The sequence below is a fragment of the Podarcis pityusensis genome (genome assembly GCF_964106645.2).
Source record: "Podarcis pityusensis genome assembly, chromosome: 5".
In the NCBI taxonomy this organism is placed as follows: domain Eukaryota; kingdom Metazoa; phylum Chordata; class Lepidosauria; order Squamata; family Lacertidae; genus Podarcis; species Podarcis pityusensis.
The window spans coordinates 23,596,257-23,615,443 of NC_138032.1; the positions used below are offsets into that span (position 1 = coordinate 23,596,257).

General features: G+C 42.3%; 1 protein-coding gene across 1 annotated transcript in view; it reads right to left on the minus strand.

Annotated features, from left to right (window-relative positions):
• MED12L (mediator complex subunit 12L) overlaps window positions 1-19,187 on the minus strand; it is a 169,567-nt gene that overhangs the window by 20,989 nt on the left and 129,391 nt on the right. Inside the window, exons 25-38 of the mRNA XM_081008375.1 lie at window positions 18,956-19,069; window positions 17,450-17,652; window positions 15,940-16,128; window positions 14,920-14,994; window positions 14,586-14,776; window positions 13,857-14,018; window positions 11,427-11,538; window positions 8,510-8,599; window positions 7,465-7,574; window positions 6,851-6,986; window positions 5,655-5,816; window positions 3,247-3,615; window positions 2,186-2,342; window positions 789-1,030 (exon numbers count right to left, since the gene is read on the minus strand). Coding sequence (XP_080864501.1) covers window positions 789-1,030; window positions 2,186-2,342; window positions 3,247-3,615; window positions 5,655-5,816; window positions 6,851-6,986; window positions 7,465-7,574; window positions 8,510-8,599; window positions 11,427-11,538; window positions 13,857-14,018; window positions 14,586-14,776; window positions 14,920-14,994; window positions 15,940-16,128; window positions 17,450-17,652; window positions 18,956-19,069 — 2,312 coding nt within the window. The remainder of the gene's footprint in view (window positions 1-788; window positions 1,031-2,185; window positions 2,343-3,246; window positions 3,616-5,654; window positions 5,817-6,850; window positions 6,987-7,464; window positions 7,575-8,509; window positions 8,600-11,426; window positions 11,539-13,856; window positions 14,019-14,585; window positions 14,777-14,919; window positions 14,995-15,939; window positions 16,129-17,449; window positions 17,653-18,955; window positions 19,070-19,187) is intronic.

A 19,187-nucleotide genomic window follows, 5' to 3' on the forward strand; every position in this document is an offset into this window, starting at 1 on the left:
GAGATTCCAATTAAACACCAGGAAGGAATTTCTGACAGTAAGAGCTGCTAGACAGTGAAACTGACTCCCTTGGAAGGAGGTGGTCTCGCCTTCATTGGAGATTTTTAAGCAGAGGTTGGCTGGTCATCTGCCATCGATGTTTTAGTTGAAAGGTCTATACAGCAGGGAACTGGACTACATGGCCCCTGGGGTCCCTTCCTACTCTAAAATTCTAAGATTCTATAAAAATTAATCCACACATTTTATAAACAAAAAAGAAATGTGATGCAATGTCCAGCAGACAAATATTAGGAAAAGGGGACTTAGACATTGATGGATGTGGTCTCATAAGCAAACACAAAACCCACAGTCAGGCAAAAGGTATATAAATAAACAAATAAGACTACCTTAGCAAAAAAATAGATTGCAGCAGGGTTTTCAAACATTTGGAATGAGAGTCCTTTCTAAGGGGCTCTTAATCTACCTTCCAGCGAGCGGCAAACTTGCATAGCAGGCAGAGCAGAAACTCCTTGCTAATATGTCAGTTTTTTGGGGGGTGCAGTTGCAGGGAGAATTGCAGGGAATATATTGCTTGGGGAATGAAATAGGCACCCCAATCCACAGAGTGAAATGTTACAGCTCACACTACCAGCTCAGGATTCTACGATTTTGTTGCATGTTGTGCATGAAACCTAACTTGGGTTCTGGGTATGGTTTTATGTGCCTACAATCCTAAATCAAGTAGAGGCTCGACTGGATCAGCACATTCATAAAATGTAAGACAAAGAAAGCAGCTGCTGAGGCCTTGCCTGGGCTTGCTGCCTTAGAAGCCGCTGCTGCTGTTGCTGCTGCTGCTGTTGTTGCTGCTGCTGCTGAAGTAGCTTCATCTGGAGCAGTTGCTGCTGCTGCTGCTGCTGCTGCTGCTGTGAAGCAATTGCATGAATTGACGGTGGCTGCATCATGGTACCAGAACGCCTCTGCAGCATGTTAGACAGCACTTGTTTTGTGTTGCTTGGGACAAAGGAGTTGGGAGGGTCCAATCTGGAGCCACCTGTGAATGCAATGGGATAGATGATAGTTGATAGATAGATAGATAGATGGATAGATAATAGATAGAGGGTGGATCTACACACAGGAAGAAAACGCTATAAATAAGTCAGAAATTAAATCGTTATAACAAAAAGGGAAAAAACGCTATGTAAAAATCACATTAAAAATTTCTTTGCTCTCTGGGGCCATCTGGTGTTACATGTTTATAATGAATTCAAAACATTTTTTTTGACTAATGTAGCTGAGTCCATAGATAGATAGATAGATAGATAGATATGAGGTGGGGGTTGTTTGCAATCCTAATGACTATATAATGCATAATAATATTTTTTTTCCTTGTGTACTTTGCCAAAGTGCAGAAATACGTAGCCTTTAAAACCTAGGTTTCACTTTGCTTCCCCTTAGAGTATGTGAAACAAGATTTGTAAACAACAACAACAACAAAAATTACTGTTGTTATCCAAAAGACACACTAGAGGGTAAAATGACTTTTAACTACTAATTCTATAGCATCCAAATGCTTAGAGCTCCGTCATCCTACCAAGCCATTTAAACCTTGCTTGCAATGGAAGGTGAGCTTTTTAAAATATCAAAGTAAAATAATAATAATTTATGCCACAAGGTGCCATAGGAAGGCACTGGACATAGTAAAAGATCCATCGCATCCTGGTCACTGTCTCTTCGAGCTCTTGCCGTCGGGACAGAGATACAGGACGATGAAGACAAGAACGAGCCGTCTTAAGAACAGCTTCTTCTCCAGAGCGATCTCGGCCCTGAATGGGAAGCCCGGACTTTGAAAGTCATCTAATCTCCCTTGCTGTATTATACTGTATTGATTAATTAGTGTTTTTATGGAGCAGTCAAGTAATTTCGTTGTCCCCGAAGGGGGCAATGACAATAAAGATTTTATTATTATTATTATTATTATTATTATTATTATTATTATTATTATTAAAAACAAACAAAAAAACTGAAGTTGAGCAGCTTTTAACCATAATTAACAACAGTTAACTGTTGTTTTCTGTTTCTTTCTGCCTTTTGCATAACTATGACTGCCTTCTGAAGATAGCAGAATTGGGGGGAAAGAACTAAAAAATAATATTGCTTCTGTATGATGCAGTAAGCTTCTGGTGCCCGTTACAAAGCAGAGACCTACCTGGTGGAAGAGGCTGGTTCTGGACGAAGAAAGCAGCTTGCTGGGGCTGCCCCATAACATTATAGCCCCACAAAGCAGACTGGGGGTGGTGCATCATTTGAGATGGAAGTGGTGAATAGTTGGGAGGGACTCTATATACATTGTTCTGAGGGTAATCCTTAAGCGAAACAGGAAAAGTTAAACGTTATTTGCATCCATACCGTATTAATTCATAAACAATGCCAATTTTCCTACTGAACTATTAAAGAATTTATGACAAGTCCTTTTGTGGTTTACAATACAAAACCGATTCAGTCATAGACCCGGCAGAGATAAACTAAATATGACATCTTCTTGGCTGTCCGACAGTGCTTCATTTTATACTTTTTCTGCATGCTATACAACATGTCAGGTCATAATGTTATCAAAGCCCTGCTGTGTGGGCAACTTAATGACAAATTCACACTGTGCATTCAAGCTTCAGAGAATGAAATTATGGGGAAGAAATTAAGTTAGCTGTCCTAAGGAATCTCTCGTGCTAAGGATTATTCCACCATATATCTAAGTACATGAAGCGGTTTCAAAATTTTCTATCTTCAGGAAATACTTTTTGCTTTCGCTCATCTGCCATATGATCCCTCTGTATCACCAGGGGCATGTTCTAAGGTGGACTTAATCAACACAAAAGGCAGATACAGTGGTATCTCAGGTTACAGATGCTTCAGATTACAGACGCTTCAGGTTACAGACTCCGCTAACCCAGAAATAGTACCTCGGGTTAAGAACTTTGCTTCAGGATGAGAACAGAAATCGTGCTCTAGTGGCGCGGCGGTAGCGGGAGGCCTCATTAGCTAAAGTGGTCTTCAGGTTAAGAACAGTTTCAGGTTAAAAACGGACCTCCGGAACGAATTAAGTTCCTAACCTGAGGTACCACTGTACTAACAAACACCTTCCACTGGGGGGGGGGGGGAGCTGTTCCTGCCTCTCCTAAGTAGCAATAGGAGTCAAACCCAAGTCTGGATGCCCCCTTCCCACTCAAGAGGTAAAATTTCCATTTCACGCTGCAAGTTTTAATCGCTTACATCAGGTTTGGAAGTTGGTTTTGTCTTTCGCTTCTTGCCTTTTGCCTTCTTCTCTTCATCTGCTAAAGGTTTGCCCTGATCCGACAGCTCTGCTGACTTCCTTTCCGGTTCCTGAGACGCAGGGGTAGATGGCTCCTCCTCCTCCTCCTCTTCTTCAGGAGGGAGGGGTAAAGGCTCGAGGTAGTAACTTCGGGGCTTGGGTTTAGAGTGGGCGTGGTAGAGGAGAAGGTGCTGCTGCTCCTCGTATTTTATTACTTTCCTGTCGATACGGACAGTTCCAAACCAAGCCCAGGATAGCGGAGCAGGATTTCTATTGCCCTCAAATAAATCCCACGGGGATACTTTCTGCTTAGTTGAGACCTGAAGCCCCTGTTTGAAAATGTAAAGGGATAGTTTTTATTTGTCATTTCTTACCTAAACCTCATGTAACCTAAAATAAAGTTGCAGCACACACGGTAATGTGAACTATTGAAAGTTATGCACAGAACAGTCAAAAGAGCATTATGGTTTATCAGTAATGTAAAATAAAGATGTCACCCGTTTTAAATGTCAATCACACCTCAACAGATTTTATGCTTTTGTTGCTGTTAAATGCTTTGATGTTTTTTATGATATAGCGGTATACTGTACAAATATTTTTATAAATAAAATAAAAACTCTCCAGAACTGAAAACTAGATGAAATAGTTGTTCTAGTACGTTATTCAAGGCATTCCAAAAAATCTATGCCATGCAGCACAATCTTTTAGAAATAAAACTCATATATTCTATGAGACTTCCCCTTATAATGTTTACAGCCAGTGTTCACCTAAATCACAAACGTTTGATGCCCCTGGTTTACTCCTCTGTAAATATCACATTAGCAAAGAGTGAAATGTCTGCAGCAAATGCTAATTAGAAAGCTTAATCATATTTGAGGCATTGCCCATATCTCTCATCTTAAAAAAACCAACCCCGGCCTTGTCAATCTCACAATCCCACAACATATTCCAAATAAAATTAAAATGGCTGAATGTGATTAACATCCAGTTAAGACTCAAACCTGATGCAGCACCTGCTGTCTTGAGCTCTTGTGATGGGCAGCTTGACCACTGCAATTTGCCACTAGCTGGCAGTATTGTCTGCATTTAGTTTGTGGTTTTAGAATCTGTCATGCAAAAGTGGCTTTAAATTATTTCAGACAACAGACAGAGTGAGCTCTTCCTGCAGCCAAGCTGGTGCCAAACATATTGCTCTGCTTTCCTTTGGACCACACCAGAGAGGCCAAGAGGGTGGGGTGTTGTTGCCTGGGCAGCCCAGGACCTCCAGCACCCGGGGCAGCGCAGTCCGTATGGAGTGCGCATGTGCGGCATCCCGTGCACACACACACTCTGTACAGAATGCCACACATACGCAGTCCGTATGGGCTGCCACTTGCGAGCAGCATCCCGTACGGAGTGCGCATGTGCAGCCTGCCGTACGGACACCATGCAAACGGCATCCCGTATGGACTGCACATGCGCGGTGAGCATACGGGCTGCCGCACATGCGCAGTCCATATGGGCTGCCGCTTGTATGGATTGGGCTGCCGCTTGTATGGACGGCGTGCGAGAGCAGCAGCCCATACAGACTGTGCGTGCCCTCAGCCGCTCTACAGCTGGGGGGAGGCAGCGGCCATCTTGTCTCACCCCCCGTGGCACCCGGGGCGGCCCACCCCCTCCACACACACCTTCCTACGCCCCTATATACACTGCCAGGCTTGTGCCCCAGGGAGGTAGCACAGTGCTGCTAGCACAGTGGTTTGATTTCACCCCCGGAGGTGTACTTCCTTATTTCTTGAGACAGACAGATGCCAACAACCCTCTTAGACTGCATTCCTAATCCCTCTTATCTGGGAGCAACCCCTATTTAATTCAGTAGGCTTTCCATCCAAATAGAATTGGTTAAGATTTGCCTTTGAGCATAGAAGATTCACCATGGGGTACCAAAATCTACTCAGCTACAGATAAGTAAAGCCCCGGTCCAAATCTTGCCTCTAACATGGATTCACTTGGTGGCCTTCATAAGTCACTCTATCAGCTTCACTCTTCCCATCTATATTAGAGGGGCTGAAAATATTAAGGCATGCTTTAGCGTTCTTCTAAGAATTTCTAACTAGGTAATGCATGCAGAGTTCTCTGAATATTTGGAAACACTATGCATTTTTACAAGTATTATTATTAAGTGGAATGTTGCCTAATAGAAAGGCAGAGAATTGTTTCTTTGCTTTGCAGAATATGGTAGAAGCTGTAATAACAAAACAGAAAAACATTCACGGCCTTCTGTGAATAAATGAGTTGAATGGATCTGATTAAAGGGCCACCAAGTTATCTTTTGGCTGTCACATGCATGAGAAAGTTGGCACGCCTTAAAATTAAAGTTTATTCTTGCCTGTTTCTTATCGATGGAGTCAAATCCAGCAATTTTGTTTCCCTTGGTATCAATTAGTGATCCCATAGGCTCACAAGCAATAATGTCACACATTTGCTTAGGCAAGGGAAGAAGTTGACGAACTTTGTCAATACTTTCTGAACACTTATCTCCCAGTTCTTTCTGCAAGGGGGTAAAAAGGACAAATGTTAAGGAAGCATTTCAAAATTGCAGACCAGAAATGTTTCATTATGAGTCATTTCCCTGTACTTTTACTATTTTTATTCCGCAGTCTTCGCTGTGCCTTAAAATGTGCTTTATAAGCTATTTCCGCTCATCTGATGGGACCCCCTCCCAAAAAATCTAACTATAGAAATCTGCATTGAATGTTGATGTAGAAGCCTAAAGAACAGGCTTCTACATCAACAATGAGCAATGGTGTCAAGGGGCGGGGAATCATCTGCAGTTTTAGCATATCATATTGGGCCAAGCCAGAGAACCATGGACAGAAAGCTATTGTGTATATCAAGTCAAGGCATTTGTCCAGCTAACCCAGAATTGCCTACTCTGACTTGCTGTGGTTCTACATATTCTTTGGGCATTGAACCTGGGACGATTTCCTTGCAAGGCATGAGCTATTGTTGTCATCCACATACCGCATGTGTGATAAACAGTGCCTAACAGGCAAAGGGGCATACGCTCCTATTTGGAGGAATCCCAGTTACAAAAATATTTGCACACACACACACAGTAGACTTTTCCACATCAGGCATGGCTGCTTCATTCCCACATGTTCTGTGCAAATGAACTGGAGTGATTTTTGTTTGTTGAAGTAATCCATTTAGAATTGGGTGTGTCAGTGTCATCTATTAATTAGTCTAGATCCCTTTGGCTAATATACAAGCAACACTGCAGATGTTAAAAGACTGGGAAACAGCTACAGGCACATGCAATTTCTCTTCCTGTCTCCTCTCTTGTGTGCTTGTTCCTGATCTCTTAACCAGGCTAGCAAATGACTTGTGCACCAAGCCTTTCTGTCCTGTTTCTTAATTCTTATTCATTTGTGAATGAATTCCCTTATTCCCTTATTCCCATACATGATTCCCTTATTTTCTTGTATCTACATACTCCTCCTTTACACAAAAAAGTGGGGGGAACTGCTAGAAAAGTGATTCGTTTAGCAAAAGCATATTTCAGAAGTCAGACGGGAGACTTACTTTCAGCTTTTTCACCAAATTCATGTATGCTCTTTTGTTCTCTTCAGACCCCACCTGGGTTGCATTTGATAGGTCAGAAGCTAAGGTTCCATTGATCAACACACTCAGCATGTCAAGTACAGTTGTAAACAATTCACTAGGAACATTAGGGAAAAAAGCAGTGAATTACACCACAAAGAGCAAAAAATAAAATAAAACAATGTTCTTCCATTCAGCCAAATGTTTACTATTCCTCTCTGGAATGTCATAATCCAATCTAAACTGGATTGTGTGAGTCTCTGAAAGGAGGTCCTACCCCACCTGCTAGTTTGCTTCACTGTGGTCCTTTCCATGGTTTCTCAAGTCTGAATAAATGCATGGCCCTTTTCTCAAGATACGCTCTGGTTTCCTCCAACTGCAGCAGGAGTAAGACACCTCCAGCCAACAAACACTTGTTTTCTTGGCTGTGTCTGAGACACCCCTAGTATCTTTGAACTTGACCTCACCAAGTCAAAGTTCCAGAAGATTCCTCTTGATGGAATCTATGGAGGGAGCTATTACAGACCATTTTAGCAACTTTGGTACTGCACAGGGGGGGAAATAATATTGTGTTATTATTAATGGTGCAGACATACTTGTTTGTTTGCATGTCAACGGTTCCTGATGTTATTATTTGAAGGAGCAGAAGTGCCCAGTCTGTGGTCCACTGCGTACTTCTCTGCACCGTGTCAAACATTCCACCCACCTAAAATGAGAACCACATGGAAAAAAATTGAAGATAAACATGCTTAATTATGTTTATTATTTTTATTTTTATTAATTTATTATTATTTTTATTAATTGTGAACACGTAAATAAATCAAATATACATAAATAAAAGTAAAACAAAAAATAGAGAATATAAAAAGAAACAGAATAAAGAATAAAAAATAGAAAGATAGATAACACATTTCAAAAAATAAAAAATAAATATAAATATTTTCGTATCAACTTCTACATAAGGAGTTCAAGCCTTTTGTGCTCTGCTTTATTTATGCTTATGGCCTAATTACATTGATTCCTAGTATGTCCCTATTGGTAAGTTCCTTGGAAATGCCAAACAGCTTGATACGTGGCTCTGGAGTAGACATCCTTCTGTTGACATGTCCCTCCTGAGTCATAGAATCATACTGTGAATATGCTGGCATTAAGTGGCCAGTCCCTTGGAAGGTCTCTTCAACTTAAAAAACAACAACCCAGCAGCCCCCCCCCCACCTACACAGATGTGGAGGTGGGTCTGTACAGAGGGCATGGGCAAAATCAGGAGGTGACATGAGATTCAAATGACTGGTGGGCTGCCATGTTGCACTGTGTCTAGCGCAGCACCGTGTTTGTTACACAGTGCTATGCTAGACACATAGAACACAGTGAGATTCTATGAGGGGTCTTGCTGCAACCTTATTGCTCTGCCTGCATCAGTGCAAGATTATAGCCTCGTAGTTTCTCTCATATTAAGTGCTTGCACACACAAATGTGTAACAGTTTTATACGTTCTTCATTTTCCAGTTTCAATATGCAGGTTTTTTTAATATTACGGATATGTCCTCTTTTTTGCTCTTCAAAATATGGCAACCCTAGGAGCAGTTTTATTGAGGAATGACATAAAAATAGTCTAAACAGATAATTGTGCCTTTTTCTCACCAAATTAAGACGAAGTTGCAGAGCGTCATGCATCATCTGTCTAGCTTTAACATCATTCTGGTATCTCTCTTCCCTCCAGTTGCTTAATATCTAGGAACAAAAATCCGATTAACTGAAGCATGTTTACTTCAAACCTTAACATTACTCATTCCTGGCCAACATTATATATATATATAACTCTTTTCACCCACTTCTATGAAATACTTCTCACAAATTTTGCTCGTTGTTAAATTTCTGCCTGCTATAATTTATTACCCTGTATCCTCTCTTGCCCAATTTAACTGATGCTATTTTTACTTAAGAAGTCCCATCTGTGGAGCCGTTCAAAGAAAGAGTTGTCCTCTTATCTAGTCAGGTAAAAGAAGAGCCACTTGCAAATACGTTCTCCTCCGGGTGAAACTCCACACAGGCATGGGCTCCCCAAAAGTTGCCTGTGAGAAGTCATCATTTTCCACTGAGCACACAAATTCCTTTCATTTGATAGGTGAGAAAGGGAAGCCTCTGAATCAGACTCTACAGATAGCTTCTCTCAGTGGCTGTTAATACTTTCTACAGATTGCAAGCAAAGTTGCAAGGATGGTAAAGTAAGAAATATCTCAGATCCAGATTAAAGTACTGGAGGTACCAGAAGTACTGGAAGGAAGGAGGAAGGATTGAAGGCAGCCAAAACAGAAATGAAGGAGGGAAGTGTCAGAAAATGGAATAGTTAGAAACTATATCTAAAATGAATTTCGTTACATGCTAACTATGTGTTTTACAGTGGCCTGGGAGCTGCTCTTGTAGTACTGTAGTTACACACAGATGGAGGAGTGGGGCAAGCAATAAGGTATCTGTCCACAACAATAAGAGTCCTATGCTCTGTGTACATAGCTCTTCTACCTAGTCATTACAGTTGTACCTTGGAAGTCGGATGGAGTCCATTCTGGAAGGTCTGTTTGACTTCCAAAACGTCCAGAAACCAAATTGCGGCTTCTGGTATCGCTCCTGCAGCCAATCGGAAGCCCTGTCGGACATTCGTGTTCCAAAGAACGTTCGTAAACCAGAACACTCACGTCCGGGTTTGTGGCATTCGGGAGCCAAAACGTCTGAGTACCAAGGCGTTTGGGATCCTAGGTCCGACTGTACTAGGTTGGTTGTGGGGGCATACCAAAACTAAGTGGCTCACCTGTCATGATAGCAGCATAGGAATCAAGCACTGAAATCAAGGGTCGAATGCTGGGTTCTATCACCTTCTAAGCTATCTTACAAACTACTGTATTAACAACTGAAGTGGCAACATGCCCCACATTAGGCCTAGTGTATTCATCCAGCAGAATGAGGTGGGAATGAGGTATTAGACTAAAATGTGCCTGTCTGGACCACACCCACAGGGACTGCAGGTTGTGGAAGTCTTTAAAAAAAAAACTACACATAAACAACACTCCCTACCAGTAAAAAGTCAGTGCAAAGGGATCAGGCTGGGCTAGAGCCTTTCTCCCACTCTCACCTGCAGATAATTTATTTTTTACATGGGAGAACGATCAAAATTGATGTTCCTCAACATCAGTCTGAAATAGTACAATCCATTCTATCGGAATATGACCATCTCATTGACCTCCATGTGTAGGCAATGCCTTGATGTGCTTTAGGCCAGGATCCAAAGAACTCTAGAACCTGTTTGTGAGTCAGTGGGTTCTGGATTTCGGATTCCCAGAACTCCAAATTTGCAGTGCCATGTGGCAAATCATTACTGGAACTGTGGGAAGTTTCAAGAGCAGACCTATGCTATATAGCATGATAGACTAGTGCTCCAAGAAATAGAAATAAAAAGTCCCACACGTCACTGATCTCACTTAAAGTAGCATTTTGTAGCCTGGTATTAGGCTATGTGCACATTAAAGGTAAAGGGTAAAGGGACCCCTGACCATTAGGTCCAGTCGTGGCCGACTCTGGGGTTGTGGCGCTCATCTCGCTTTATTGGCCGAGGGAGCCGGCGTACAGCTTCCGGGTCATGTGACCCGGGTCATGGCAAACCAGAGCAGCGCACGGAAACACCGTTTACCTTCCCGCTGGAGCGGTACCTATTTATCTACTTGCACTTTGACGTGTTTTCGAACTGCTAGGTTGGCAGGAGCAAGGACCGAGCAATGGGAGCTCACCCCGTCGCGGGGATTCGAACCACCAACCTTCTGATCGGCAAGTCCTAGGCTCTGTGGTTTAACCCACAGCGCCACCTGCGTCCCATGTGCACATTAGGGACCTTGAAATGCAGTAAGGTCATTTTTCCCTGCTCCATTTCAAGTCACGTTTTTACATTGCTGTACACACCAGAGAGGGAGCTGAGATGTCTTCACTCGATGCAAACTACCCAATTTGTTTCCCTGTATCTGCATTTCCCCCACAACTCCTATTCAGCGAAGACTGCAAGTGTGCAGCAAATATCTGAAGTGTTCACTGTTTGTCTTTTCAGATCAAATTGAGCCTGATTTGAGGGAAAACACATCTAACAGCAGTGCTTCTCAAGAAACTATAGATTGTAGGTAACTTGGCTTCAAACATCCGCAGTGGGAGAGCACTGGAACCAGAGTAAACAGTAATGTGTGCATAGTCTTAGTACCTAAAGTGAAGATGCTGCAGATGCAATACAAAACAACAAGGCAAGCTCAATGTAATGGGTCACTTTGCCAACAGCAATTACTTCTATCCCTGCTTAGGTAACTGAGAAAGTTTGCCATTTTTCTTTTTTTTAAAATGCAGATGATTTTGTGTCGTTGTTTTTTAAATAAAATATCAGCTAAACCTTCTGTCTTTTCTCTCCATTTATGTTCCTGAAACTCACACGGATGGCCTTTCAAATGTGGTTTCCTGTGTGCCTGAGTCCATTAGTATAATTGATTTTCATCTGACGCAGAGCACAGAATTATCTGCTTATTTTTACCTGATTAACTTGATTTTGTAGAGATGTTAGAAGCCCTTCTCGCTGCTCATCCTGTCCCTTAAGGCAAGTAAGTACCAAAGAAAGGAAAGGTTGCTGACTCAAAAGAGACATGCTTTAAAAGAGGCAGAGACAAGATTCAATTAGTAGTGTTACTTTGATATTTCCTGTCTCCAATCCCTTCCTTCCCTTTGTCTACTCTTTCCCTAGCAGGGTTTTCTTCACGTGCACTGTTATCGCTGTTTTAGCAAGCTAAAAAATACTCACGCGCTAAAAGCCAAACATTAGGACAGAGGTTCTTCAAACCATGGATTTCCCTGGAAGCTCCCAAGGAGTTCATCAGTGGGAATATTGGTAACAGCAGCCACAAGATGTGGTGAGATGGCATTGAAGGTGGGGGCTGGGCAAATCCATGGAGGGTAAGTCTATTATTTAGATAGTCAGGATAAGGTAAAGGTAAAGGGAGCCCTGACCATTAGGTCCAGTCGTGACCAACTCTGGGGTTGCAGCTCTCATCTCACTTTATTGGCTGAGGGAGCCGGCGTACAGCTTCCGGGTCATGTGGCCAGCATGACTAAGCCGCTTCTGGTGAACCAGAGCAGCGCACAGAAACGCCGTTTACCTTCCCCCCGGAGTGGTACCTATTTATCTACTTGCACTTTGACGTGTTTTCGAACTGCTAGGTTGGCAGGAGCAGGGACCGAGCAACAGGAGCTCACCACGTCGCAGGGATTCGAACCGCCAACCTTCTGATCAGCAAGTCCGAGGCTCAGTGGTTTAACCCACAGTGCCACCCACTCATAAGGTATATGAGCTACTATAAGGTAGTTATAGTCAGGATAACTACCTTCAAACTCTAGGTGTCAGAGTCAGTATGCCTCTATACCAGCGACTGGGGAGCAACAGCAGGAGAATGAGTGCTGCTTCCATGCTTGTGAGCTTCCCAGATGTATCTGGTTGGTCACTATAGGAAACAGGATACTGGATTAAATGGACCATGGGTCTGATGCCACAGGGACCCTCCTTATGACAAGCAAGCGTCTCTTCAAAAGAACATTACTTATATTCTTCCATAATATGGAACTCTGCAAATGTTGCATAGGTGCCCTAGCTAAACAAAAGTGCACCACAGGACACAGCTAAGTCTCTTCTGCAATATGCAGGTGGTACGTGGTGTGCAGATCAGTGCCAAAAGTGTTCTGAGAGGGTAGGGAATTTGAAAGTCACTGCATTATGACCACAGTATAAATAGAGGCCAACACAGTCGTGTAAAATGTGTGATGGTTTTTAAGCTGGCAGCTTCTTTTGGAGGAGCATGAAGAAGTTCATGGCTCACTTCCTGTCTCATCAGAAACAGAACTCTCACATCCCCTTATCCTTTCAGGGGGGGAAAAGCTGTCTCCATATCTTCCATGGCTATCTATAAAAAGAAGATGTGAAAGTTGTCCTTCGGACAATGCAGAAGAATGCAATACACTGGCACTCTCTGCTTTCTCCATCTCCCTCCTTTTTGTGTGGCACTTCCAAAGCAGCCTTTCATGAAAGCCAGAGGAATGTGCAGTATTCTTATCCTATTCAGGTTTGCAGGAAGCCTAAGGCATTGCACTTTTAATGGAGTGCCACAATGCTTATCAGGAAGTATCGTTCAGTATTGCTAATTAAGCAAAGTAAAGGTATTTGGACAACTAAGAACCAGTTTAAGGCAGATTAAGATCAACGCAGTTAAAATGAAAGTATGATCTGAATTTTCAGCCATGAAGTGGGGAATGCAGGGAAAAAAGAAAGGAAAGAAAGGGGAAATGTTTGTTTTTTTATATAGGCTTTTAAATATAGATAAGCAATTTCATGCAGAGAATTTGAATACTATAGTTTATTGTGAAACATCTAATAACATATGTATTCATGCACACATCTGAGCATGTCATTTCTTGACACCTAATCAGAATCCCATATGAGAAGTAAACATCTATTTGTGGAAAGAGATCTTCTTATTTGAGGGCAAGAAGTATCATTTTAAAAATAGTTTTTTTCTTTTGGAAATGATGAATAGAATCAATCCAGCTGTGGTGCTACTTTCAGTAAATTTTAACACATTATTGGTCCTTCTTTTTTTTTTTTAACTGTGCTGTTTCCAGAGCAACAATTGGGGCATTAAGAAGGAAAACATGGTCTTGCTTATGTGCTACATTTTTTCCTAAATGCAACCAAACTACAACCTACCTTTCCCATAATAACTGTATTGCGGGGGGGGGGGGAGAGAATGTTGCAGGCTTATTTCATAAAACAAACCTTGACTGAGTGCACAAACATGTCCGATTTACAATAGCAGGATTGGAATACTTGTAATAAAAGCACAAACTCTCCCTAGCCAGTCTCTGCATCAGATATTCCCAGTAAAAAGTTGCAGCATTTCTCCCCCCAAATCATTTCTACCTCTTTTGCTTCTGCCTGTCTCTCTCCTTCTTTGAAGACGATCCCAAATGCTGGCCTTTCTCCAGCTCTTCTCCAGCTGCTTTCAAGACTCTGCCTTGAACAGAGGTAGGCAGCTTCGCGATCAGGGGAGACACTAGCCAAGCGCCTCGCCTCTCAGAAGAACTAGAAGCATGAAACATACAAGACATTTCAAACAGAATTATCACCCAGTATTCTCAGATTTTTTCCTTCAAAGCACTATATGCATGTGTGTGAGATACAGGTTTTGCAAACTACTTAAAACAAGGCAGGTAGGTAGATTTAAGCCAATACAGTTCAATATAATTTTAAGCAAGTTGTGAGCTGAAGTTCCACATCCCAGTCCCGAAGTTTTTTTGTGTACTTTTTGATGCGTACATGGAGGACTTGAGCATGCAGGAATTCCCATTCATTGCAGCTGAAGAACTAATGTTTATACCTGCTGGTGTGCTTACAGTGCATGATCAACCAAACTGTGTGTGAGAAATTCTCACACGCAGAGAAACTCTGCACATGCACTGGAACTTCTGAGCCCAGAACAAATCTGGGGAGACTTTTCTGGGCTATGACTACTGCCTTTTGGATTCTTGAAATTAACACCACAATTATTATTAAATGCAACCCTCCACGCTCACAACCCTCTCAAGTATTCCTGTTTTTTAAAAAAAGCAGATTAATTTCATCTTTATCCATCCAGGCAGAGAACATTACCTTAGAAATGTCTTTTTACTTTTCTGCCTCGTAATATGTGTGTCAGCGTTTCCAACAGAGTTTGGACTGAAGAGGCCTATACCAGAGTTAGAAGAGTTATTGTTTAGATCAGCGGATTGCTGAAACACCTCTATCGTCGCCTTTGCAATATTATCCAACAAGCTGTTCATTTCAGCCACAGACCCAGAACCCTACAGTGAAACATAAGTAAACTAGCACATTCATGATATCTTTGCTCACACACTAGGTTATTTTATTTATTTATTTATTTATTTATTTATTTTAAAAAAGGAAAACTTTATCAAATGAAACATGTATGCAAGGCAATACTCACAGGCTCCTTCATACACTGTTTGATCGTCAGCTGGAGCTCCAACCACGATTGGCGGAGAGTCCACTGATCCAAATTCTGTGCAAAGAATGACAAATAGTTGTGTCACCATTAAACATGGCATGCGATTTTGTTCTTGCCTGCATATCATTGTCTTTTCTACATGCATCGGGGATGCGGCTCATTTTGTTCATTCTTCCTGCCTACAGATGGGATCAGTGGGAAAGGGATGGGGGCCTTGCCTTGGGGAAGAGCCTGTTCCTGATTTCACCGCCACCTCAAAACATAGCTTTTAGCTGATCTTGACTAAGGGCAGAACTACACGTTATAGGTAAAGGTTAAAAAAAAAATGGTAAAGGACCCCTGGACAGTTAAGTCCAGTCAAAGGCGACTATGGGGTTGTGGCACTCGTCTCGCTTTCAGGCTGAGGGAGCCGGCTTTTATCTACAGACAGCTTTCCGGGTCATGTGGCCAGCAGGACTAAACCGCTTCTGGTGCAACGGACCACTGTGACAAAACCAGAGCGCATGGAAATGCCATTTACCTTCTCACCGCAGCAGTACCTATTTATCTACTCGCACTGGTGTGCTTTCGAACTGCTAGGTTGGCAGGAGCTGGGACAAAGCAACGTGAGCTCACTTTGTTGTGGGGATTCGAACCACTGACTTTCTGATCGGCAAGCCCAAGAGGCTCAGTGGTTTAGACCACAGCGCCACCTGCGCCCCTACATTCAGTGACCACGAGAAGAAGCCATACCAATGAGGAAGGCAGGCATGCAGAAATCTTGTAGGGGGCCTCCCTTCATACACGAGATGCACACATACAGAGTTTCTTCACATTTCTGGCTAGCGTATGCTTCAGTAGCAGAAGGGTTTGTGGCTGGCAGGAAAGACTTAATTCCCCTCTCCCTTAATATTACCCCTTTACAAGAGACGGTATGTACACAGGGACAAAAGGGTCTAACATGTGATGGTAGCAAGAGGAAAGAACATCAAATACAAAGCCTTTATTCGGTCTGGTTACCTGAAGAATGCGCTTGATGTGTTGTCTCTGAGGATTGTCACCCTCTGCACATTCTTTAACACCATGAGGATAACAGATAAGCTGCAACAATTTTTGTGCTTGCTTGTTTGAAAGGACTGGGTCCAGGATAAGATCTTTGTCGGTACACAGTCTTTCGGGTTCTTTCAAGCAGTGTTCTCCCACCCACTCCTATCAGCAAAAAGTTGAATTGAACATTAATCACAGCAAAGGCAATGTTTGCTTGTTTCGCTTGTAACGCATAGCAAAAAATCAACATTGTTCAGGATGAGTCAGATTCATGCTAGCACTGTGAAAAAGCTATAAAAAAGGGTAAAGGTACCCCTGCCCATGAAAAAGCTATACTTTACATTAAATCCAAGTCCATTATGCAAAATATTTAACAAGGAAGAATTTAGTTAAATATAATTTTTTTTTCTTTTAAGACAAACAATCTTTTTCTCTGGTTCTACTTCTCAGGTATTCCGTCAAGAGCATTTACATGCCGCTGACTGAATACTTCCTCTTTAAAAAGGAAATCACAATGTTAAGCTAAACTCTCAAACGAATTCCAGCTGTAATCACAACTATACTCATTGTATGTTTGAGAAAAACTTCATGGCACAAGGAGGACAAGAATGGTGGGATCACAACCACACCTGCACAGCTTTCCTATCTGTTGAGAAGTTCAAGCATGGGCACAAAGTTTACATGGGAGCCACAACCATAAAATCTAACGTGCCTAGACCTGAATTGCGCAGCTAATTCCTGAATATAGCATAGGCTATCAGCTGCACAGTTAGAGGCTTGTTCTTTCCGGGTTTAATCAATGAGGCTGGGGGGCTGGGTAAACCTGTCACAGGTCACAGCTTCTACTGCCCCTAAGAAAACATGGGTTTCGTTTCGTTTTTGTTTAACTAAGGTAAGATTGTGCGTTCCAGTGTACCCCAAGAGGCTTTGCATGGCCAGAGTGTGGACTTGTTCTCACATGTGTGTACCTGACTCAATCTTCATCCCTTGATTACTCAGCCAAAATATGGGAACTTTGGATAGATATCTGGCAATATCAAAGTCAGTCTGGACAGATCAATCTATGACAGCTCATTCACACACGAGTCATCACTTGATGCCATAGTTGCCAACAGTGTATACAAGTTTATAGGAGGAAATGACCTGGAAGCCCTGACAACCGAATCCATATTACTTTTTTTTTTATTACATTCACGCTCCAACTTTTCCTCCAAGAAGCTCAAGGTGGCTTATTCATTCCCTCTCCCTTTTTTATACTCATGAAAACCCTGTGAAGATTAAGCTAAGGTGTTGTGGCTGGCCCAGGTCATCTTCAGGGTTGAATGGCTTCCCCAGCTACCTTCCTCTACCCCCATCACCCACCTATATTTATGAAAGCATGTCATGACTGTCTTTGCATCCCTGGAATATGGCAACAATGATTACTCTGGAAAAATAAATTCATATATACAAATAAACAGAGAAAAACAAAGGGTTATGCTACCTGCTGGCATATACTTCTTAGCACATATCTAGCATATTCGCTGAGACTAGCAGTTTCTATGGAGAAAGGTTTTCCACATGATTTCAAAGAATGTGAGGAGGCATCCCATATCTCATCTTCATTAAGGTCACCTAGTAATCTTCGCACTGAATAATCTGACTTCTTCAAGGAGGGCATGCTATTGCTTCCAATTTCCGCATCACCTATGGAGTAGAAGCAGCACAAATATGAAGATTATTATTACTGTTTAACTATCAAAAACAACCTGGGCAAGCGCCACAATTTAAGAAGGATGTTGACAAGCTGCAACGTGTGCAGAGGTGGGCAACCAAGATGATCAAGGGTCTGGAAACTAAGCCTTGCGAGGAGTGCTGGAAGGAGCTGGGTATGTTTAGCCTGGAAAAGAGGAGACCGAGAGGAGATAGGATAGCCACCTTCAAAAATCTTAAGGGCTGTCACATGGGAAAGGGAGCATGCTTGTTTTCTCTTGCTCTGGAGGGTGGGACTCGAGGCAACGGCTTCAAGATACAAGAAAGGAGATTCCGACTAAACATTCAGGGAAAAAACTTTCTGAAAGTCAGAGCTGTTTGGCAGTGGAACAGACTCCCACAGAGGTGATGGACTCTCCTTCCTTTGGCAGTTTTTAAGAAGAAATTGGATGGCCACCTGTCATGGATGCTTTAGCTGAGATACCTGCATTATTAGTGTACTTTGCAGCATCATTAACTATTACTTTAGGCTTAACATTAAAAATGAGCTAATACAATATTAATGATATTAATTAATACCATCAAAGCTTCAAAGTCCTGCACTAGCCTGCCTTGACAGACCCTGAGAAGGCATTCCCTTCATCTACCCACGGTTTTAAGAGGGGGGGGGGAGTTGGGCTGGGGCTGGGGAGAGGGTATTTGATGACCCTGGGGTCTACTCCAACTTCGATGATTCTATGATTCTAAGCAATCCTGCTGAAGCTGAATTTTTACACCTACTGGGTAGCAGGAAATAGAAGAATTTAATACAAACGCCTCATCTATTGTAGGATTAATCCTTAAAACATCAGATTTTAAGATATAGGGTAACTGTAGCTCAGGGATGGGGCATTTCTGGTCCCTTAGCTTCCCTGATCACTGGTCATGTTGGGTGGGGCTAATACGAGTTCAACATCTGAGGGGAACGGACGGCCCCATGCTCTAGACAATGTATCCAGTCAAAATCAAAATCAAAATTTAGTAGGATCCTATGCTTGCCTATTGAGAAGTAAATCCCACTGAATTTGATGAAACTTGCTCCCATGTAAGAGTGTGTGTGAGTGTGAGTGTGTGTGTGTGTGTGTGTGTGCGTGTGTGCGTGTGTGTGTGTGTTTAAGACTTCAGCCTCACAGGGCAAGCCTAAGCATGTCTACTGACAAGTAAGAGTCCCCCAAATTCAATGGAACTTTCTCCTAGGAAACTTGGTATGGGGCTGCAGCCTTAACCATGAAATGAAGAACATTAAATGTGATCTTACCAAGCATCAGTATTGCTTTCAGCACAGCAAACACAGCACCCACTTCTATGCTGTTGTGAGCAGCAGTTAAGAGGTGACGATCACAAGATGATCGAATTCCTGGGAAAGATTTCCCTGCAGAAAAAGAACAAGCTTTTTTTAAAATTGTCACTGTTTTAGAGAACTTGGCTTTATTCTCCCCACCTAGTTTTACTAGGCTTCTAAACACTGCGGTGGACCTATTTTGTGGTGC